General features: G+C 34.7%; 1 protein-coding gene across 5 annotated transcripts in view; it reads right to left on the reverse strand.

Annotated features, from left to right (window-relative positions):
• LOC106868573 (centrosomal protein of 89 kDa) overlaps positions 1-24,684 on the reverse strand; it is a 141,549-nt gene that overhangs the window by 9,930 nt on the left and 106,935 nt on the right. For 4 of the 5 annotated variants that reach the window (XM_089353276.1, XM_089353267.1, XM_089353271.1 and 1 more), the window contains exons 3-13: positions 19,733-19,886; positions 19,240-19,314; positions 17,048-17,147; positions 15,663-15,790; positions 11,380-11,430; positions 10,320-10,403; positions 7,001-7,110; positions 6,223-6,338; positions 3,510-3,690; positions 1,571-1,634; positions 180-283 (exon numbers count right to left, since the gene is read on the reverse strand). In XM_089353276.1, the coding sequence (XP_089209402.1) occupies positions 180-283; positions 1,571-1,634; positions 3,510-3,690; positions 6,223-6,338; positions 7,001-7,110; positions 10,320-10,403; positions 11,380-11,430; positions 15,663-15,790; positions 17,048-17,147; positions 19,240-19,314; positions 19,733-19,886 (1,167 nt within the window). Of the gene's footprint in view, positions 1-179; positions 284-1,570; positions 1,635-3,509; positions 3,691-6,222; positions 6,339-7,000; positions 7,111-10,319; positions 10,404-11,379; positions 11,431-15,662; positions 15,791-17,047; positions 17,148-19,239; positions 19,315-19,732; positions 19,887-20,379; positions 20,495-24,684 lie in introns of those variants that run through there. The other variant, XM_089353280.1, reaches the window with a different exon arrangement.

Genomic DNA, 24,684 nt, shown 5'->3' on the forward strand with positions numbered 1-24,684 from the left:
TATATATATATATATATATATATATATATATATATATATATTTACCTAAATGCAGTCTTGTCAGGATAGTTACTTTCAATGCTGACTTTCAACAGAAAAAAGCTCTCCACTTCTAGTACAGAGTATTTGGAGATTGGATTAATACAATTAAAAATGAAATCAGGCTCTAAACTTCTTACCTATTTGAAGCTTTCAGCTCTTTTATTTTACTGTGCATGCGCTCAATTTTATCTTTACAATGAACTTGTAATTCTTGAAACCTATCTATTTTCTGGTGTGCTTCCTACAGAACAGAAAAAAAAAAAAAATAGATAAGTAAAAGTGAAAAAAGAGCAAAAAATGAAAGCAGTTAAAATGCAATATTTATGATGAATTACTTTAAATACATTTAATGAATACTTCAGCATTCATAAAATATATTTAAGTATATTTAATAAATATTACAGTGAATTGAATCAAACATTCTTAATTCCTTTGCTACCATTATAAGTCAATTTTTTGTCCTATTTTCTGTTTGTTTACCCCTACAAAATGTGAAAAATGGCTGATATTTTCTTCAAACTTTGCTTTTGTTACATTTACTCAAACCCCAAATAATCCCTCTCAACACATGGCTAATAATGTTTCCCCACTACTCCTGATCATCATCAGAGATGCACATGTTGTCAGCCACTAAGGGACATGCTCAAGTGGTTAAGGTCAAGTGACTGATAAGCAAATTTGTAGTATTTAGCAGAATATTTGTTATAATGATATTTCTGCTTCAGCAACTCAGTGCTGAACGTGTCTGAAATGTAATGGAAAATAGGTCAATTTCAAAACATTGATGTGCAGGTCACATAAGCAAAGCTTGAAGAGAATAGTAATTTCCTTTGATTCTAGACAGATGCAAATAGGAAATAATACTTACTGCCCAAGACAGAAAAATTTTTTATTTTGTTACACAGTGTAATGGTACATATCTTTTCACATACCAACACAAGTGCTGTCATTCCTGATTTCAATAATTTACATTGATTAAAACTTTTTAATGATTTTTAGCTGCTATACCATTACTATTTAGTAAGAACTCCTGCCATTGCATGAACTATTGTAAAAGCAATTCTTTAATTTAGTCATTTATGTAGGCTTTTGTATTGGTTGTAAAATCTGAAGAATGTAGTGTCATTCCTTATCTCTCTTCAGATATCTTATTTTCCACACATTATTTGAATCTTTTGAGCTAAACCTTAAGCAATTTGCCATTTAACTTAGATGCAAGCATGGCTATGTGGTTAAAAAGTTTGCCTTCAGCCCATGGGGTTTTAGGTTCAATCCCACTACATAGTATTTTCAGCAAGTGTTTCCTACTACAGCCTTGAGCTGACCAAAGCCTTGTAAGTGAATTTGGTAAGTGGAAACTAAAACTCTGTTGCAGGTATATGTGTGTGTATGTGAAAGTGCTTGTGTCTTTTAGCCAATGGTGTAATCCAGAAATTCAAATTTGTTAAGAAAGTTATATTAATTATCTTTTTTAATCTATCTTGAGACAGCAGATACATTACAATAAGGTACCAAGCTCAATACTCACCTCCAATTTAGCAGTTAATTCTGCTTTCTCTTTTATATGCTTTTCAATAGATTCATCAATATCTCTAATAAAGTGAAAATATGAAAATAACATATTTATTTATTTATTTATTTATGTGTTTCAGCCAAATATCTTCAATTATTACTCAATTAAATTAGTACTATATGGTAAAGTCTGATGATTTAATGGAATTTTAGAAACCATTTTCTTCTAACTATACACTTCCATACAGACATTATTTCATAGATATTTAATCTCTCACATGAAAGGCATGAAGAAATTAAGTACATAAAGAAATGAAAAATTTTACCAATAAAAGGAGTTTGGGTTTTTTGACAACACTATCATCAATACCATCATGTGATTGGACATGCTCAGAGTTAACCTTTTTTTGTATAAAGGTCGTAGCTAGAGAATCATTCTTGGTTACCCAGACTGCAGACACAGTAGGAAACTTAATTTTCTATGTTTCCCAGAAGAATGTTTTGTGAGAATGATATTCAAACCATTTTGGTGAATAGAATCTTTCAACTTCAAAAACTTGATAGTACTTAACAATGGAATAATATCAATTCTTGCTAAGTCCCAAGTCAGACTTGAGTAAATATATGGTCAACTATCTATTCCCGACTTAACCATTTTTACCCTTTTATCTAACTAGGACTTCATTATCAAATGTCTCTTTCCTGTTTTAACACAAAATGGTATCGTTTTAAGGGAATTTTGTTACTAGTTCTTGCAAGTTAAGTGACAGCACAGAGTTTCTCACATTAATTCATTTTGATTAGTTATCCTTCAAAATGGTAGATGATAATGGAAATTGGCAATCAATTGATTCAGTGAAAAAAGGTGCTCATTAGAAGTATATATTTTAGTTTGTGGAGATTACCTTCTAATTGAGTCACTTGCCATCTAATCAGGCAACAAATTCATTTTTATTGTACTAACAACAAGTTTAATCAGAAAGATGATGGTATTTCACAGAAACAAAGGTGTTTCAAGCTATCTTTTTTACTTACATATATTTTATCACAAATATTACGCTACTTATTGACTACATGTTTCAGTGCACTAGATAAACAATTCTTATAGATTGTATTGAAAAATAATGAAAAAAGAAGAAAACAAAAGCAATTTTGATAGGCTAATAATTACAGTGAAGCTGCATGGTCTAGTGGTTAGGGTGTTGCATTCATAATCATAAATAAGATTGTGGTTCTGATTCCCAGATTGGGAGATGTGTTGTGTTATTGAGCAAAACACTTTAAGTTACATTGCTCCAGTCCACTCAGCTGTAAAATGAGTTCCAGCAATAGCTAGGAATTAACCCTCCAGCATCCCATTCAGCAGAGAATGCTGTAATCTCAGCCACTTGGTATTCCATGGAAACCAGGTTTAACACTGACCTTATGAGTCCTAAGGGTTCATGAAGAAAGAAAAAAATATATAATTATGAAGGGAAATGTAGAATAGCATCATAATTCAATATACGATAGTGCATGAATTATTTTACCAGAAGAGAGTATTTCAACAAAGCTCACCACAAGTAAAGTAAAGTTACCTTCTCAAGTCATGCCAATTCATTAGGGCTGGTCCCAGTTTCCATGGCGTATAAAAATTCCACAGCTGGACAGGATACCGGTCCATCACAGGATTACTCCTTTTTGTCAGCTGAGTGGACGGGAGCAACATGAAGTGAAGTGCTTTGCTCTAGAACACAATGTGTTGCCCAGTTTAGGAACCAAAACTACAATTTTATGATCATGGGTCCAACATCTTAACCACTAAGCCATGCACCTCCACTCCCCACCCTACTTTTACAAGTTTCTTCAGAAAACTACTAAAAGTTCTCCAGTTTTAGGATTAAGCCATTTATATTTCCTCTCATTTTACCTTTTTATAATAGAAATATCGATAATTTTTATAGGTTTTTACTTACTTTTGTAATTTTTCTAAACTATGCTGGTGTTCCACAAATTGAATCTTGGTATTATCTTTGGATTTCATTTGATCTAAATTACATTTCAAGTCACGTGTTTTTGCCTTTTCTTCTTTGAATTCCCGCTCTATCTTGGTTACAAACTCATTTTTCAGTTTTAGCTGTTCATTCAACTCGTGTACTACATTTTTATTAATAATTTTGGAAGAAAATTAAAACATCTTAGAACATCATCACAATAAATAAGGTATAATAGTGAAGCAATTTGAATAACAAAACAAAGAAAAACAGTTATTCGTTCTCAAGTTTTATTTTTTTATATGTCACAGCTTCGCCAACAACCTTCATCCTATCCCTTCTGAACTCTTTATAGCTGTATTTATTCTGTATTTACATGACAAACTGAACTATGAGTAAAAATTGTTCACAGGAGATTTATGTCAGTGATTAAGTCACAACTGAGCAATGAAAATTTTGACACCTCAAGAAAAAAAGAAAAGTTAATCTAACAGTTTTTGTATGTTTTTAGATAGTTAAAAAGTGATGTATAATCTACATCTTCTGTGATGTAGATTATTCAATTTCAACATTCTGTCTTAGATCAAGTCACTTTCTAAACAAGGACAACTCTGAAGTATGAAAAATATATTGCTGATGGACACATTATACAGTAATTTGAACATATAAAATTATTTAATTATAAGTCTCCTCTTGATATACACTTTAATCATAAATATAAAGACAGTATATACTATCACTGAATCACACAGATGACATAACATGAATGATTATTCACACGTGTGTGTGTGTGTGTATGTGCATGCGCACGTATATATATATATATATATAAATATGAAACAATCAGTACTTAACATATCAAGATGATTCAAGTCAGAATCTGAGACTTATGTCACTGACTTAGTAACTACAAGATTTATTCATAAATTTACTATTTATAGTAAATTGATAGTAATTCTAAAAATTTAAATACCTACTGTATTTCATTAAAAAAATCCTTTACATTTTTGTTTTATTTCCCATTTACTATATAATTATTTGACACGCTTTATAGGTACTGGCATGGCTGTGGTGTTCAGAAGCTTGCTTTACAGCCATATGGTTTCGCGTTCAGTTCCAATGCACAGAACCTTGGAAAATATCTTCTGCTATGACCCTGGGCCAACCAATGCCTTGTGTGTGAATTTACTACTACTAGTCATCTAATTTCAATTGGTAACACTATGAGGTTCCAGGACTCCATAGCATTTTCAAGAAGCTTAAGTGAGTTGATGAATCGCCAGTTCTATCACCTAGCAGTAATCCACTAACTGGATTAGTTGACCCTAGATTGACTGTTGACTGAAGAGGCTCTTCCAAGCAGACTGTGTCATGTAGATTCGCCAAAAGAAGATCATTCATTGAATGAAGACCAATACACCAAACTTCACATCTGCTATGCAGCTCTCAGGCTCAGGTATTTTTTGTCATTAAGATTAACTTCTCTATCAGTGTAAATTTAGTAGACCAAAACTGGGTGGAAGTCTATTGTATATTTGTGTAAGTGTGTGTGTGTGTATGTGTGTTCTTTGTGTTTGTCCCCTCCCTTACCACTTGACAACTGGTGTTGGCTTGTTCACATCTCCAAAACTTAGCAGTTTGGCAAGAGAGACCAACACAATAAATACTAGACTTAAAAAAGTAAATAGTGGGGTCAGTTTCATCAGTTGAACCCTTTAAGGTGGTGCCCCTACATGGCTGCAATCCAGTGAATGAAACAAAGAAAAGAATAAGAGCATGCATTTTTAATGTTTAAATTTTTTTCTCCCTATCATTTAATATTTGTCTCAGATTTTTGCACAAGGCGAGCAAGTTCGGGGGTGGGGTTAAGTCAGTTACATCAACTCCAGTGTTCAACTGGTCTTTATTTATTAACCCCAAAAGGGATGAAAGACAAAGTCAATCTTGGTAGAATTTGAAGAAAGAATGTAAAGATGAACAAAATGTCTATGAGCATTTTGTCTGGAAGGCTAACAACTCTGTCAGCTCAATGCCTTTCCTCTCTCTTATATTGATACAAATCATCATCATCATCATCATCATCGTTTAACGTCCGCTTTCCATGCTAGTATGGGTTGGACGATTTGACTGAGGACTGGTGAACCAGATGGCTACACCAGGCTCCAATCTGATTTGGCAGAGTTTCTACAGTTGGATGCCCTTCCTAACGCCAACCACTCCGAGTGTGTAGTGGGTGCTTTTACGTGCCACCGGCACGAAGGTCAGTCAGGAGGTACTGGCAACAGCCACGCTTGAAATGGTGTATTTTACATGCCACCTGCACAGGAGCCAGTCCAGCGGCACTGGCAACGAACTCGCTCGAATGTCTTTTCACGTGCCACTGGCACAAGTGCCAGGAAGGCGACGTTGGTAACGATCACGCTCAAATGATGCTATTTACGTGCCCTCTGCACGGAAGCCAGACAGCTGGTGCTCTGGCAACGATCACGCTCGGACAGTGCTCTTAGTGATCTACTGGTACAGGTGCCCTCACGATTTCGCTTTCGCTTGCCCCAACAAGTCTTCGCAAGCTGAGCTTAGTGTTGAATGAAGAGACTTTGCAGACTAATAGCAAATGCCTTGTTTCTTATATAAATATATTATAAAAACCACTAATGTGAACAAATTTGAACATGTAAAAGTGAATCATAATTACATTCATGCGAAAATTTGGTGGAAGTATTTTTCGTATTCAGTCTTTCATTCTTTAATTGTTCGAGTAAAATGTGATTTTCTTCTTTGATCAAATCAAGCTGCTGTTCAGCTAATGATCTGTAAAGATATTTTACATAATTATAAAATGTTAACATCTTGAAATCTTCAGAGAGAACCAGGTCAAAAAATTATGCAGTTTATTAAACTACTAAGAACAAAATGAATGAACGAACGAACAAATGAATGAATGTGTCTTTAATATTTCAATGCTTAGTAGCCTCCTAGTACATAATCCTTGCCTATATATTTCAGGCTGTTTACCATTTGAAGTGAAAAATATTTTGCTGTAAATTAGTTAAGATTTTTAAAACTCCTCTATACATTAGTTATACTATAATAACAATGAATGAAGTAACACATTAATTGTATAATTACAGAGTGATCTTTAAAAAACATATTATGAGTAATATATACGAGGGGATGCTGAAAAGTTCCTAGCTTTGGGTAAAAGAAAATACAGGAGGATCAGTTAATTTATGAATTTACTCAACATATTCCCCTCTCAGATTCACACACTTATTGCAGAAGTCCTTCAGTTTTTCTAAGCCCTTAAAAGAACTCGGAAGGTTAGGCCTCCAACCAGGCCTTTCATGATATCCTTAAGGCCAGGAACTTTTCAGCACCCCCACCCATATAATTCTTTAAAGAAAATAACATCTCTTTTCACATCAAATTAAATCTTCAATTTTAGTTTTGGATGACTAAATGATTAAAGAAACCTTTCAAAAACTTTGCTGCTTCCAGATGTCAATTTATCTAGTTTCTCATGCAATAAATCGCTCTCACCAACTAATTCTTTGCATCTCTTTGATAAATGTTCAATTTCTTCCTAAAAGACATAATAATAATAATAATAATAATAATAATAATAATAATGACAACAATGACGACGATGACGATGATGATGATGATGATGATGATGATGATTTCTTTATTAACCACAAGGGTTTACATTAAGAAAAACATTATCTATCTATAACTATGGTATAGCTCAGTGTGTGTGTGTGTGTGTGCGTGTGTGCGTGTGCGTGTGTGTGTGTGTGTGTGTGTGTGTGTGTGTGTGTGTGTATGTGTGTGTGTGTGTTGCATCTATAGAAATCCACACCTTACAAGATAGCAATCTGGGAGTCGCACCAATGGATTCCTCATGGTCGAAAATGCCCGGAATCGGCCATTTGTTTTTGTTTTTTTTGGTTGCTTCCTAACACATGAATTTTTGCATTAAAAATAATTTTAAACCATCAATTCTAACAATTTTCAAATTGCCAAATTTTTGATATACCAGTCCACAGTTGGCCAATAGACATAGCTCCTCAGCAGAGCTTTCATTCATGACATTCCCAGGTGTCTGCTGTGGAATCGCTGCAATATATGATTTTGTATTGTAGTCAGTACTACAACTTTTTGCGCATACATCAGAATATCGTTGCATATTGAGAAACTACTTGAATTTGTATTCTTATTCTGCTTATTTTTTAATGCTTCTTTCATTTTTGTAATATACTCATCACCTACAGATTTCAATTTTATATCCTGTGCAGTCATTGGCAGTTCTTGGATAACATTAGTCATAATAATTTTTATTTCATTTTCTGCTAACATTACAGCCATCATGGTGTCTTCTGGTGGTTCTGTATTTTGGGGAATTAGTCTCGATAGACAATCTGCATGACCAATTTTTTTCAATGGAATATACTACATTTTGAAATTGTAATTTAGTAATATTATACCCAACATTGTAGTTGGTTTGCTGTATGGGTAGGTAACCCTTTCTTTGATCCATAAATTGATAGCAATGGTCAATGATCTGTGTGTAACAGAAAACTTCTACCATGTAGGAACTTGTGAAATTTTTTCACCACAAAGATAATTGATAAGGCTTCTTTTTCTATCTGACTATAGTTTTTTTCTTCAATTCCTCAGACGATTTATTTTTAATAGGACAACCATTTATGTTTTTGCAGTAGAGATTTATGGGGAGGTGCCATAAGTCAAATAGCTCCAATCAGTCTGTACCAAACAGATTGGTTATGTTCTCCACAATGAATATTCTTGCTTCATGTGTTTTTCCTCGAAATGTGATGTGTGTACACAATTCACCCATGAAATGTAATTTATCACCTGTCAAGTCATGCACAATTTTCACTGTTTTATGTAACATCAGTTTCCTGATTTTTCTCCATGTATCCGCATTTATGATTGAAATAACAACAAACAAGATGAGGACGAATATCCGTCAAATGTAGATAATGTAAATAATGTATATTACTACCTGTTTTCAACTGTAGTTTAATATTTACACTATTTATTTTTATGTGTACAAATTTTCTTGTTTTTGTGTCGTATTCACTTTCTGCTGAAAGTACCTTAGAACTTTTTGTGTTTGACTCTCGTAAACTTGCCCCACAGTGCGAGCTCTTGTGACCAAGGTTCTGACAATTATAGCATGTTTGGTTTTTAAATGGACATTCTTTTCTGAAGTGTAGGCCTCCACATCTGTAACATGGATTAGGACCTGGCACTCTTTTTTGGTTGTACTTTCCAGGTCAACATATCTGTATTTTTGTGGAATCTTTCTCTTGAATTTTTTCACGTCATGCTTCAGGTTTACCATTGTTTGACATTCTTCTGCAATGGTCTGTAGAATTAAGTCTTGGTTCGCTTGCTCTATTTTTGAGAGAATCCTTGCCCGAATTTCTCTATGTTCGATTGCCATAAGGCCTTGTATGAAGATAAGCAATTTAAAGATATCCTGAGTAAGTTCCTGAAGTTTCAAGCTTTCATACAAACAGTTGACTACTCCAGCATATATAATAAAGTCATCATCATCACTTTTGTTAAGTTCCAACACTCCATTCAAGTGTTAAATGATGAACTTTTGTCACAAAAGATCTTTGATATTAATTCAATAGTCTCACTTTATTTTTCTCACTTGACTAATCTCACTTGACTTTTTGAGCAATATAAAGTTACAGTAGCATTCATGCTTGGCCAGAGCTACCTTGTGTAGTAATAGCCTCACTTTCTCCTCATCCAACCATGACTTGCAATCTTTGTTAAAAATTTCCTCATACCTTCAATAGTACACAGGAAATGTAATACCCTCCTCTGAATTATAAGTGATTTCAGAAATTGAGTTTGCCAGGCCGTCTGGTGTAAACAAACTTACAGAATTTTTGAACTTCTTTGACTGTAACTCAATTAACTGTTGTTATTGTTGTAATATTTGCTTCTGCAACTTCTGTAGTTGTTCCTGTTGCTTCTCTTGAAGCTGTATTACTGCAGCTAATAGGTTATCCATAATTTGACAATTTGTGTGTCATACAAATTTGTATGACACACAAATTGCCAAACAAATTTGAATGACGCACAAATTGTCAAATAACCTACATGAGCTTCGAAAAATCCTCGTCGCCAGATGTTATATCTTTATGCCTCCAATATTGTAGTACAGTTGATATTGTCAACGATAGATAAAGAATACACTGTAACAGTGTTATAACAATACAAAATGGAAACAGCAGCAGTAACAAACAAGTAACGAACCAACAATCTTTTATGAACCGACAATCAATATTTCCAACACACTAACTTGAACTGTAAACTGTACCTGGACATCGAAAACCAAACTACAAACTGTCAACTATGTCAGACTGCTACTATTTATATGTAGTGGTCCCGTCTATTCTCATCAGAGAGTGTCATACCCTCGTACAACACGCTCTGAAGGAGTGGACATAATGACAGGAGAATTCCATCAGATTTATTCAAAACTTTTTGCCACATTAACATAATTTATTTCTTTATTTTATTGCATACACTTTTGTTGAGCTAAACCCTTGTAGTCTGCCTGGAATGTAATAATTAAATTCCCTTAACTATGAAGACAGACTGGTGCTTAGCTTCTAACTTGGTTGCTTGAGACTGCTACATAAAGATAAATTTTCTAAAAATATAAAGCAATGTTTGCTATAGAATAAATCATATAATATCACAGACAATATCATCTTCAAAATTTATACTTATCCAAAAATTTACTTTGTATGTTGCAATATTCTTTTCTTGTTGACTTGTTTGTTTTTCATATTCAAATATTAAAGGTGACAAGTATTTGGTACTAATCTGAAAAGGAAGAAAATAATTATCAATCAATATTTGAAATAAGATTATAAACATTTAATACTGGCCAGTCTATGCAATGCTTTTATCACTATTTCATTCTAGACAGTTCTATATATAGAAAAATAACTTGATTTTAATTAGAAAAGTATGCTAGCTTTCATGGCATTTAGTCTTCAAATACAGTTTTTATTTCTACCTTAACTACAGCTGTTTGATTTTAACATCATATAGAAATCAAACAAGCTCAAAATTGAAACAATTTCAGAAATTCTAATCATATCTTTTAATTCAGGTATAGAATAACAGTAAAAAAGAATCATTCATTATTCTACTATAAACTTAAGATGTCTCGAGAGAGTCATTATGCAAATAGCAATCACATGCACTGGTTCAATTTCACTTCTTTATTGTTGTAAGTCAATTGGTTAATCTTCTTCTTCTTCCGCCCTTTTAAAGCCTAGCCAGGCTCATGGGCTCGGTTTCCCGGTTTCTATGGTGTATATGCTCCCCTCCCCAGCTGGACGGGACACCAGTCCATCGCAGCATTACTCAAGAAACAGGAAGAAAGAGTGAGAGAAAGTTGGGGCGAAAGAGTACAACAGGGGTCGCCACCACCCCCTGCCGGAGCCTCGTGGAGCTTTAGGTGCTTTCACCCAATAAACACACACAACGCCTGGTCTGGGAATCGAAACAGGTTTCCTCCGACCATGAGTCCGCTGCCCTAACCACTGGGCCATTGCGCCTCCACCAATTGGTTAATCATATACCCAATTAACCATTCGATGTATTTGATCAAATGTTTGGTCAATCAATCCATCAGCTAGGTTTGTCAAAGTCCTTTCATTACCAATTACAACCTCATTAATGACACGCCCTCTCTACTCCATCTCTGACTGAGGTCTGCTTGTCCTTAAGATTTTGTTTTCCAAAAATTTAACAACAAAGAAAGGAAAATTTAATGCAATTTCTTACTCACAAGCCACGAAGGAATTGGACCTTCATTTGGTAAACCAACAATGTTGTGACCCTAGATAAGAACAACAACAACAACACATAATCAACTTCAAAAATAAATAAATGAAAATATTTTTTTATTAAGTTTTACCTGGTTTTAATGTTTGAAGATGTGCATATGTATGTGCTATGTGCTTGCACAAGTGTTTAGGTGTGTGTGTGTGTGCATGTGCCCTAATGTTTTGCATCTAAGTTTGAAAAGTTGATTTAAAATACTGAACTATTATTGTTATTTTTTGAGACAGAAAGCCATAAACTTGCTATAATACAGCAAGTGTATGCAAGTATGTCCAAAAAAGGATCATACCACTTACTACATATGCTGCTAATTATCAAATATGCCATTGGCACATAAAAAGCACCAACCGAACGTGACCAATGCCAGCACCCCGACTGGCCCCTGTGCCAGTGGCACGTAAAAAGCACCATCTGAATGTGATCGATGCCAGGCCCACCCGACTGACTCCTGTGCCAGTGGCACATAAAAAGCACCCACTACACTCTCGGAGTGGTTGGTGTTAGGAAGGGCTACCGGATCTAGTTCAAAACAGGGGCGCCAGTATTTTCTTAATGAAACACTTTGAAACTTGGGACACTGGTAGAATGTGTCATAGTCTTCTTAAGAAAAATTAATATATTGCAACTTATTTCATGTTAAAGTTGTCGTATTTCTGTAATTTCAACCAATCACTGACGTCCATTCAGCCGAATACAGTAAGTGCTGACTACGTAAACAAACGATTCTCAAAAGATTCTGGCGGTGATAAAATTATTATTTCCTTGTCAAAAAATGGCTGAAGCATATTGGCAGTAGCTAATAAACCTTTCTATTATAGGCACAAGGCCTGGTTTTTGAGGGAAGGGTTAGGGTTAGGGCAAATGTTGTACACATACAGTTCAGGCAGATGTTAACGAAATTATATTAAACATAAAACGAAGGAAAACGAACATACGTGTGTTGCCTCTCTGCAAAATGTCAGAAGTAATGGAGATTAAATACGCTTTACACCGCTTAAACTGCCAAAGGAACCGCTTAAACTGCCAAAGGAGTAACTGTAAACAGCTGAATACTTGTCAGTGATTGGTTGAAATTATTGAAATAAGACAATTTTTTACATGAAATAACTTCAAATACAAAAATTTTTTCTGTTCTATAACACAAAATAGATAAGTATACGAAGTTTGAAAGTCTTTCGGTACCAAAAACACTACATAAAACATAAATGAAAACTGGTGCCCCCGTTTTGAACTAGATTCGGGCAACCAGCTGTAGAAACTCTGCCAAATCAGATTGGAGCCTGGTGTAGCCATCCGGTTTCACCAGTCCTCAGTCAAATTGTCCAACCCATGCTAGCATGGAAAGCGGACGTTAAACAATGATGATGATGATGATGATGATGATACCATAGGAAAACTAGCAGATATTTCCAATTGATAAGGTATCAGTTTCTACTTTATACAGAATCTTGATGATGACTATAATAATGATGATGATGATGATGATGATGATGATGATGATGATGATGATGATGATAATAATAATAATAATAATAATAATCCTTTCTGCTATAGGCACAAGGCCTGAAATTTGGTGGGAGGGGGCCAGTCGCCAGTCGATTAGGTTGAAACCAGTACACAACTGGTACTTAATTTATCGACTGAAAGGATGAAAGGCAAAGTCAACCTCAGCAGAATTTGAACTCAGAATATAAAGACAGATGAAATATCGCTAAGCATTTCGCCTAGTGTGCTAACAATTTTGCCAGCTCATTGCCATAATAATAATAATAATAATGGTTTCAAATTTTGGCACATGGCCAACAAGTTTGGGGGAGGGGGTAAGTTGATTACATTGACCCCAGTGCTCAACTTGTACTTATTTTATCGACCCCAAAATGACGAAAAGCAAAGTCAACCTCAGTGGAATTTGAACTCAGAACGTAGAGACAAATGAAATGCCACTAAGCATATTGCCCGGTGTGCTAATGATTTTGCCAGCTCACTGCCTTAATGGCCTTTGAAATATTGATGATACTCATTCTATCATTCATTTTACACTAAATAATTAACGATAAAAACTCAGGAAATTTGAAGTCATGTGAGTACTTCCTTGATAAAAATCAACCGCTCTGTTGTTAATCAAAATTATTTTATCATACAATCTTCAATAATTTCTTCTTGAGATATATATACTTTTTTTAAACTGTCATTCACACTATGTTCGTTTTCCAATTGCCATTCCACTTTCAAACATCTATTTTTCCATCTTTTCTTTCCTCTTTTACTTGTTTCAGTCATTGGACTATGACCACACAAACCCTTGAAGGGTTTAGTCAAACAAATCAATCCTAGCTGTCAAATGGTTATGAGGGACAAACACAAATACACATCCTCCTCCCATACACAACAAGTTACCTCACAGTTTCCATCTACCAAATTCCCTCACAAGGCAATGGTTGGCCCAGGGCTATAGTAAAAGACACTTGCCCAAGGTGCTGCACAGTGGAACTGAACCCTAAAATACATGGTTGCAAAGCAAGCTTCATTTGGTATATTGGATTAACTCCAAGGTTATAATGTTGGTTATATCAATTACATAGTATAAAATTATAGTTTACATTGTTTATAAAACAGCTGTTTTCACAGTGCTGGCCATAGAGTAGCAACTATGTCAAAGGAACAAAAGACCTTTGCAATTAACACAAACATAGGTACAGGTGTTACTCACAGACACAGGCATGATTATGTGGTAAGCAGTTTGCTTCCCAACCACATGGATCTGGGTTCAATCTTACTGTATGGTACCTTGAGCAAGTGTTTTCTACCATGGCCCCAGGCCAACGCCTTGTGAGTATATTTGGTAGATAGAAACTGAAAGAAGTCTGTCACATATGCATATGTGTGTGTGGTGCGTTGAATGTGTGTGTCTTTCTCTCTGTCCCCCCCAGCAATGGATTATCAGAATATCTTTAGAGCACAGAACAAAGTGCCTTGTGGTATTTATTCCAAGTCTTAACATTCTGAGTTCAAATCCTGCTAAGATCAACTTTGCCTTTAACCCTTCAGGGATCAATATAATAAAATACCTATGAAATACTGGAGTAGATAAAAATCAACTGTTCCGTTTTCCCAAATATATAAGAAAACAATTATAACTAAGCCTAATTATTCCAAAGGATATTTTGTGTTTTTGCTGACACAGTTTGTAGAGACGAACAATAAAGAAGCTTGTTGTTGTTGCTATTGGTGTAGGTGGTGGTTAGCCAAATCAGCCCTGATTAAACATAACTATAATCAAAAACACACCAGCCATGACCACATCATTGGATGTTGGGGTGGGTTTTTTAAAAAATTTTTCAGACACAATCATAGGGACCACATTATTCAATTTATCCTATTTTTTGTATAATAGAAGACTGAGGTTTGAGAGAGATTTTGTTCTATTTCTAGGTAGTGCAACTCTATGCAGCAGGCATGGGCAACCTTTCTATCGTAGCTAGAAGGGGGCTGAGGGGGCAGCACCACTTTTGAGTCTGCTGTAGGCAGTATATATATTTTTGTGAGGGTCCAGAGGCAGCAAACTAAAGAGCAGCCCTGGGTGGCACACACTCTAGCTACACTAGTGAGAAGTGGACCACATGGGACATGGATCTTCATCGCACAGGTCACACTACTAAAAAATTCATGGTAAGTTTTCATGAGGCATGCCATTCAGCAGAAAGTCCTACAAGCTGCAGTTTGCCATCATACGTACATCTATATGTATGATGGTATCTGGTCTAGTAGATAGGGGTGCTGCACTCGCAAGAGCTTGGTTTTGAGTCCAAGACTGTGTTGCGAGTTGAGTTCTGGAGCAAAACACTTCATTTCACTTTGTTCCAGTTCACTCTGATGACCCCCGTTCGGGGGGGGGGGGGTAATCGCGGTCACTGAATTGGTATGGAAACCGACAATTCAGGATCCTCCATTATTATCAAGGGATGTAAGATCAATTAAATAGTTTAGTCATAATTAAATAAAATAATAAGTAATTATTTAAATAAACATATCTACTAATATGACTATTATACTTTTTTTTTTATTGTTTTCAATTATTTTTGTACATGGGATTTTTTAATGATAAACACAGGTGGTGTTCCAGCATAGCCACAATCACATGACTGAAACAAGTAAAAGAATAAAAGAATATATGTTATAGAAAATTTAAGCTTGGGATGTAATATGCAAATATGAAGAAAAATTTACTTCTTTTAGGACTTCAGCACAACCAAATTTCGCTTGATATTTACTCAGTTCTCTGTTTAATTTGTAAACTAAATCTCGTAAATCCTTTAACTCTGCTTTCAGTTGTTGTATTCGAGATTTATCAGAATCTGTAATTTCCAACAAAAAATAAATAAATAAATAAATCAGTAAAAAAGAACAAAATGAAATGAAAAAGAGTAAAAGGAAAACAAGCAATTTGTCCATTGCTAATTTATATTTTTGAATTTGGATTAAATTAACTTGACTTCTATTAATCCTTTGCTATTTTCATAAGATGTAAGTCCTCACATACTCTTCTATTCTATTCTTGGCTTGAATGGCTACCTCAGGCACCAGCACCCTTTGCACCCATCAGGATGAAGAGGCTCAACCACTCGCTACAGATTAACTACTCAGATATAAATTAATGCCACCAACAACAATGTTCTCACATTCACACACACACACACTATCTCTTTCTATCTTCTACCATTTACTTGTTTCATGCATTGGACTGCAGCCAAGCTGGGGCACCTCCTTGAAGGGGTTTAGTCAAATAAAATCTAATAGTTATTTTGAAGTCTGGTACTTATTCTATCAGCCTCTTTTGCTGAACCACTAAGTTATGGGGGGACATAAACAAACAAACACCACTTGTCAAGTGGCAGTGGGAGACAATCACAAACACAAAGTCATGCATTCATACACAAACATACACACATATACAACAGGCTTCTATAGTTTCTGCTTACCAAATTCCTTCACAGGCATTTATTGGCTCAAAGCTACAGTAGAAGACACCTACCCAAGGTATCATGCAGTGGCACTGAACCCAAAACAACAGAATCGCAAAGCAAACTTCTAAATCACACACCCAAGTTTAGTAATAAGATTTGATTCAAGAAGATTGTTGTTGGCACTCCGTCGCTTACGACGTCGAGGGTTCCAGTTGATCCGATCAACGGAACAGCCTGCTCGTGAAATTAACGTGCAAGTGGCTGAGCACTCCACAGACACGTGTACCCTTAACGTAGTTCTCGGGGATATTCAGCATGACACAGTGAGACAAGGCTGACCCTTTGAATTACAGGCACAACAGAAACAGGAAGTAAGAGTGAGAGAAAGTTGTGATGGAAGAGTACAGCAGGGTTCGCCACCATCCTCTGCCGGAGCCTCGTGGAGCTTTAGGTGTTTTCGCTCAATAAACACTCACAACGCCCGGTCTGGGAATCGAAACCGCGATCCTATGACCACGAGTCCGCTGCCCTAACCACTGGTCCAATGCGCCTCCACTGATTCATGAAGATATTCCATTGAGTAACAACAGGCAGAACCAAATATATGTTTTCAAAGTACTACTATTATCACTGAGAAGCATATCTTACCATGACTGTTCTGTAAAGCCTGTATTTGCTTTTGTACTTCCTCATTATGAAAATCTGTCACGTCTGTTGCTTCGACAAATCTACCATTGTTTCTTAATTCCTAGAGAAAAAAGAAGAGTTTGAAAGAAACATGAGAGCACCCTTGACATTCTTGGGTCTGTGAATGACTTAATGTTTCCTATAAGCCTGGTATTTTTTATTCTTTTACTCTTTCACTTGTTTCAGTCACTGGATTGTGGCCATGCTGGGGCACTGCCTTGAAGGATTAAGTCAAACAAATCAACATCAGTACTTATCATCATCATCATCATTTAATGTCCGCTTTCCATGCTAGCATGGGTTGGACGATTTGACTGGGGGACTGGGAAACCAGATGGCTATACCAGACTCCAATCTGATCTGGCAGAGTTTCTACAGCTGGATGCCCTTCCTAACGCCAACCACTCCAAGAGTGTAGTGGGTGCATTTTACGTGCCACTGGCACAAGGGCCAGTCCAGCGGTACTGGCAATGGCCACACTCAAATGGTGTTTTTTACGTGCCACCAGCACGGAAGCATATATATATATATATATATATATATATATATATATATATATATATATATGTACATTTATTATATATATATATATATATATATATATATATATATATATATATATATATATATATATATATATACTGCCATAGGCTTCCACACAGTTTCCATCTACCAAATTCACTCCCAAGTGAATTTGGAACTGAACCTAAAACCACATTGTTGCACAACTAATTTCGTAACTACACAGCTAGGCCTGCATCAAAACAGGACTTCTGTGTCTCACAGCATTTAGAAGATGAAAGATAAAGCTTTTCTTTAACCCTTTAACAATTTTATGACAAATTTTTGACAAAAGACTGATGTTTTAAGTTCAAAAATTTTGATGGATTTACGAAAATAATTCTTTCATTAATTGGTATATTAAGCTGGTCTTTAAGCATCACTTATCAAAAGGTTCTTACATTATAATTATGATGGAATCATAAATTTGATTTGAATTTAAGTTTTAATGTAAATATAGACATTAAGAGGGATGGTTTTGAATCCCAGAAGAATGGGTGATCTCAAATGGGTTTCTATCAAAAGAAATAGACAGAACAACAGTCTATTGTAGGAAATATTTTATAGATAATTGAGCACCTAATCCCTAAAACACATGCGCATGCACACGCACACACACACACACACACACACACAGCTGTAGTTGAAGACACCTACCCAAGGTGTTACACAGTGGGACTGAACCCAAAGCCACAGAGTTGCGAAGCTAACTTCTTAACCACACACCCAAGTTTAGTAATAAGATCTAATTTGAGAAGATATTCCATTGAGTAACAATTGGCAGAATGAAATATATATTTACAAAGTATTGCCATTATTGAACACTTAGTCCCCAAAACAAGGTGAACTAGAACATGTAGAACTAAGTGTCTTGTCCAGAGATGCAGCAAAATGATTACAGCAGACAAGAACCCAAAGCATATAAGCTGGTAGTCTACAAATTTATCTATACCGTACAGAAAAGAATTTTATCTCCACAAAATGTCAATAATAATAGAGAAGAAAATAGAAACCAAACAGGAAATGATGAAGCCTGACAAAGATTTGAAAGAATCGCAAAAGAAAGAAAATAAAGATGCAGCAGTAACTGGAAATGTGATGTATTCAAAAGAAGCAATTTTCTCCATTTTGCCAAGGAAAACTCATTTAGTTTTGCCTTAGAAAACATTTTCAGTTATTTACAAAGGGAAACTTTTTCACTTTATGATTGCTTTTAAGGATTATATACAAATGCTATGTGAATCAGGATAGTATAGATAAGGTGTGAAGGTGTGTGGCTTAGTAGTTAGGATGTACAGTTCGATTCCTGGCGGTGTGTTGTGTCCTTGAACAAGACACTTTATGCTGCTCCAGTCCACTCAGTTGGCAAAAATGAGTAGTACCTGTAATTCAAAGGACCAGCCTTATTACATTCTGTGTTACACTGAGTCTCCCTGAGAACTACATTAAGTGTGTGTGTGTCTGTGAAGTGTTCAGCCACTTGCACATTAATTTCAAAAGCAAGCTGTTCCATCAATCAGATCAACTGGAACCCTCATTGTCATAACCGACGGAATGCTAGTTGTTAGATTGATGATGTTTCAGTAACTCACATTTTGCATAAATGATGAATCAGCTATATGATCTCTTACTGGTAAGGTGTCTTCTTCACTTGCTTTCTGATATTCCTTAAAGAAGAAAAAATATATATATTACTCACAACAGAACATTTGATCCGGAAGAAGAATTTAGATTATAACTCATAATGCATTTACATATTGTAATGTTATATTATTTCCACACACATATACACATGATGATGATGACAGTGGTGAATCATTTATAGCAATATAGGACACCTTCCATAATTCAGGATGACAAAGAGCTACATATAAAGGAAAGCACAGACAAAACACCCTGGAACACTTTTCTAGCAAGGAATCCAAATAAACCATGATCAACATCATCATCATCAAGATCATCATCTCTACACTGACAACGATGCTGCTGCCACCACCACCACAGCTGCCACCACCAAGGAAGAGGAGGAAGGAGTTTATGAAAATGTGAAGTTAAATAAGCAAAATGGAAATAATTTATATTTACCTGAAATTTCTGTTCTTTAGAGGCTTGTTGATCAGGGATCTGAATAAATTTCCAATTTTCAGAATCCTGTTTTGAATCCAGCATATCTATGCCCCCAGATGATTCTTCATCTCTAAGATCAGCACTGATTTTTTCAAATGGTATGTTTAAATAACTAAGGGTAAAATGACAAAATCTAAATAAACTGCAGTATTCACATCAGAGAAAGGGAAAGATTTGAAGATAGGAACAGAAGAGAGACACAGAAGGACAGGAGCTTATATATAGAACAAGTTTAATTCTTAAAAAATTAGTTTTAGTTTTAAGATGAAATTAATATCAGCAAAAAAGAAATTTCAAAAGTCAATTATATATCAAAATAATTTAGACAGAGTTTTCTTTTGTCAATTTCCAATACATTCAACACACAAAAAGCACAATTGCCACAATTTTTAAAGAAACAGTCTAATACCACCCCTCCTTCTACAAAAATATCATAAACAAATATTAGAGCTCACAATATCTTATGATCTCTCACAGTGATATCAAATATACTATATTATTAAACTACATATCAGTATCAGGTTTCTTCAGGAAACATTTCAGCCTCAATCAGTTGTTGATTCTCTACAAGATTCTTGTGAGACCTAGATTAGAGTGCCACTTACTTTACATGTCTATGTTGGTGCTGCTGTTACACACATGAACATCGCAGACTATATCCAAAAAGCTGTTTAATTGACTGGTAGCTGTTCACCAACACACTCTATTCATAAGGTTCATTCATGCACTGTTTTCTTTTCTCTACCTCCTCTTTCCACTTCAATGGAATCTGCTGTTCCTATGAACTAACTGCATACCACCTCTACCCAAGCCCACTATATCATACTCCTCTCTCATCTTCAGTACTTGTGTCTCATTCCCCAGATTCCACACTAAACAATCTTTTCTTCATATAGATACAATCCTCTACATTTTCTCTGAATATATATATTTTTTGTTCTGCAGACATCCAGCTACAGATGTTCAGTTTGAACATAAACTACATCACTTTTACTCATAATGAAAAGGCTCATAAACTATTGCCAATTTCTTTCATCAACCTTTAAATGCTTCAAAAGAAAAAGCTTAAGTGTGTGTTTTCATGTTATTTAACTCTTGCTAGTTGATTTAAAACTAAGTAGAACAAAGTGGAAAAAAATATTGGGGCACCAGTTTTCATTTATGTTTTATGTAGTGTTTTTGGTACTGAAAGACTTTCAAACTTCATATACTTATCTATTTTGTGTTATAGAACAGAAAAAAAATTTTGTATTTGGATTTATTTCATGTAAAAAATTGTCTTATTTCGATAATTTCAACCAATCACTGACAAGTATTCAGCTATTTACAGTTACTCCTTTGGCACTTTAAGCGGTGTAAAGCGTATTTAATCTCCATTACTTCTGACATTTTGCAGAGGCAACACAGGTGTGTTCGTTTTCCCTAACCCTAACCCTAACCCTAATTGACTTGCTCCTTCCCTCAAAAACCATGCCTTGTGCCTATAATAGAAAGGTTTATTAGCTACTGCCAATATGCTTCAGCCATTTTTTGACAAGGAAATAATAATTTTATCACCGCCAAGAATCGTTTGTTTACGTAGTCAGCACCTAATTTTTATGGCTGAATGGACGTCAGTCATTGGTTGAAATTACAGAAATACGACAACTTTAACATGAAATAAGTTGCAATATAATAATTTTTCTTAAGAAGACTAAGAGAAAAAGATGTTTTATATGACACATTCTACCAGTGTCCCAAGTTTCAAAGTGTTTTGTTAAGAAAATACTGGTGCCCCCGTTTTGAACAAGATCCGAAAAAAAATTATAGGCGTAGGAGTGGCTGTGTGGTAAGTAGCTTGCTTACCAACCACATGGTTCCGGGTTCAGTCCTACTGCGTGGCACCTTGGGCAAGTGTCTTCTACTATAGCCTCGGGCCGACCAAAGCCTTGTGAGTGGATTTGGTAGACGGAAACTGAAAGAAGCCTGTCGTATATATGTATATATATGTATGTGTGTGTATATGTTTGTGTGTCTGTGTTTGTCCCTCAATATCGCTTGACAACCAATGCTGGTGTGTTTATGTCCTCGTAACTTAGTGGTTCGGCAAAAGAGACCGATAGAATAAGTACTAGGCTTACAAAGAATAAGTCCTGGGGTCGACTTGCTCGACTAAAGGCGGTGCTCCAGCATGGCCACAGTCAAATGACTGAAACAAGTAATAGAGTAAAAGAGAAAGAGTAAAGAGTGTTTTGTCTTAATATGTTACCAAAAAAAATATGAATTAGCCATGAATCAAGAAGCACAAACTACAACCACTAAACTAGAAGCAGGGACTACATTTAATTTTAATGTAATCTAATGAGGATGCATTAAAGAATATTTTATCAAATATAAACATAAAATGTAATTATGAATATTAAAGTAAGAAATGGAAATGGAAATTTTTATGTATGTATGTACAAGCAGCTATATCCGACCTTATCTAAATACAGTCGCTAGTTTTATTACCTAAAATATATATAATCATACAAATTCACTATATTTTGGATAAATTGTTTTATAAACATGCTGGAAGTTTTCACTTGGCCTAGGAATGTTAATTCATTCAAATTGCTGTATCCAAGCATTTCAGAAGAGAGTTCAAGTTGAGCTGCATAAAAATAAACAAGTAATAAAAATAACAAACAAATAAAGAACCTATACTATAACAAGATTTCTTTAAAAAGCTATATTAATCAAAATAATTATTCTAAATTGATTATTTTTTTAATCAGTAATTTTCACCAATATCTGTTGCAGTGTTTAGGGCTATGCCTGTTGTTGTTGTTGTTGTTGTTGTTGTAAGGAGTACATTTCAGAAATGTTACAAAACCTATACAAAACCTAAGACCTTCTTTGTGGAATGATGTATCCCTATGCAGAATTTCAATTGCTTGGGTGTAAAATTGTGGCCTATCACTTGGGACATTCATACATTTGATTTTATATATCAAGACATTTTTACAAAAACTAAAGAACATTAGAATAACTAAACTCTGGTGTAATTATCAAAAACATACTTTTATGCAAAATCCAAATATATTCCAGAAGGCTGCACTTTTAGGGCCTGAAAGAATATATGTTCTGCAAACTTATACTAGACCATCGAATTACATGGATAAATAGGGCCAATGAGTGTTTTTGAGAAGAGATAAGAGTTAAAAAATAATCATTTGATTCAAGTACATGGTCAAGTGAAAACCACTGCATAGAAACAACAATGAAGTTTGTGCCTACTTGCAGGAAGAAATCAATAAAAGATTCAATTCCCAAAGGTTATGTTTGTCAAATTAAAGAACCCATATAAAAAGACAGTAATGAAAGAAAGCAAAACAGAAAGATGTAAGGCAAGTAGAGCAAGACGCAGAATGGGAAAGAAAGACTTATTGATAAAAAGAAATAGTTATTTATAAAAAAAAGGAAGTTGCTGATTGTGATAGGTTAGAGAAAGAAATATATTGTTGAATATAATTCAAGATTTTCTTCATTCCACTGTCTTCTTGAGTGACACATTTAATAACAGTCACTGTCCCTTATTGTCTCCAAATAATAAAAAAATATTAATTAATCAAGTCCTGGTCTTCATCTATAGTTTTGATTGTAAGTTATTTTTGGAGTAGCTAAAATTGATTTGACAGCTAAATTTATCTTTTTGGCCAATTTTTGTAAATTTTATGTCATGGTATATTTGTGCATATAAACAATTATTCCCTTAAAATCACACTCATTGATATTTATAAGAGTTCATAAGGTTTCATTGTTCCTGTCTTAGAAAAGTAATTTCAAAGCACTAAGGAAAATCTTCACTTCACAAGAGAAGACAGATTGCTATGTTCAGTCAAGAACAGCCTGACCAAAATCAAGCGTCATTCTGAAACAAAGTGTGCTGGAAATCAAAAATAATTTTATAAAACAAATGACATTATACGCCAAACAGCCATTTATTACAAGGGTCAATGCTTATTTCCAGTTATCTTTTTACCAGAAATGAAATTGGACTCAGTACGGTATGATAACTCATCAATTCCACAAATGCTGACAGTGATCTATTATATCCCACCTGCAGCAAATATTTATGGTTAAGTAAACCAAAGAGGATCTCCCTATATGGTTGCTAGAAATAGCAACTAAATTTCCCTCAAATTATACCTGAGATGACCACAGCCGAAATGCTTTTGATGAAAGGCCTGCTCAGTCAAGGCTGACTTGATTCTAAACGACATCAATAACTTAGAACTAAATGTTTCTATTCATTAACATAACAATTTCATTCCAAGTCATATATAATAGAAATTACTTCCAAAGTCATGAAGAAAAAATTGAATAATAAATACTCTAGAATCACCTGGATTATCCCTTTAGCATTCAGATTACTTTGTCAGATGCAATGCTTATTTATTCACATTCTTTAAAGTTAATCCTGAATAATTTTCTAGCTTTGAGATTTTGAAGTTATGATTGTTTATTTTTAGAATGACATTGCAGGGTTAGTGTGAGAGACTGGATCAGGTCAGTTTAAAGATAAACAGGTAGAATATTTGAGACAGACATGGCCGGTTTAAATGCTGAAAAACTAAACAAGTAGAGTTCAGCTTTTTTGAGAGGCAATTGATGAATATCAAATTTAATCCTTTTATTGCTGTTTGTGAATTGTATAAACAACAAGAGCAAAGAAGACTAAATTTTTTTTAACTATTAACCTGTATCTAACATTTACAACTACAGCTGCTGGATAAGTTTCATCTCTAGTTGTCGACATGCATTTTATTCCAGGATGTACAGTAAAAACCAGACTGAGCTTGAAGTGGGAACTTTTATTTTCAATCCATCAGCATTTAGATTACTCTATCAAAAGTAATGCTTAGTTATTCACATTGTTTTAAATTATC

Source organism: Octopus bimaculoides, chromosome 1 (assembly GCF_046866305.1).
Source record: "Octopus bimaculoides isolate indiv1 chromosome 1, ASM4686630v1, whole genome shotgun sequence".
Classification (NCBI taxonomy): Eukaryota; Metazoa; Mollusca; class Cephalopoda; order Octopoda; family Octopodidae; genus Octopus; species Octopus bimaculoides.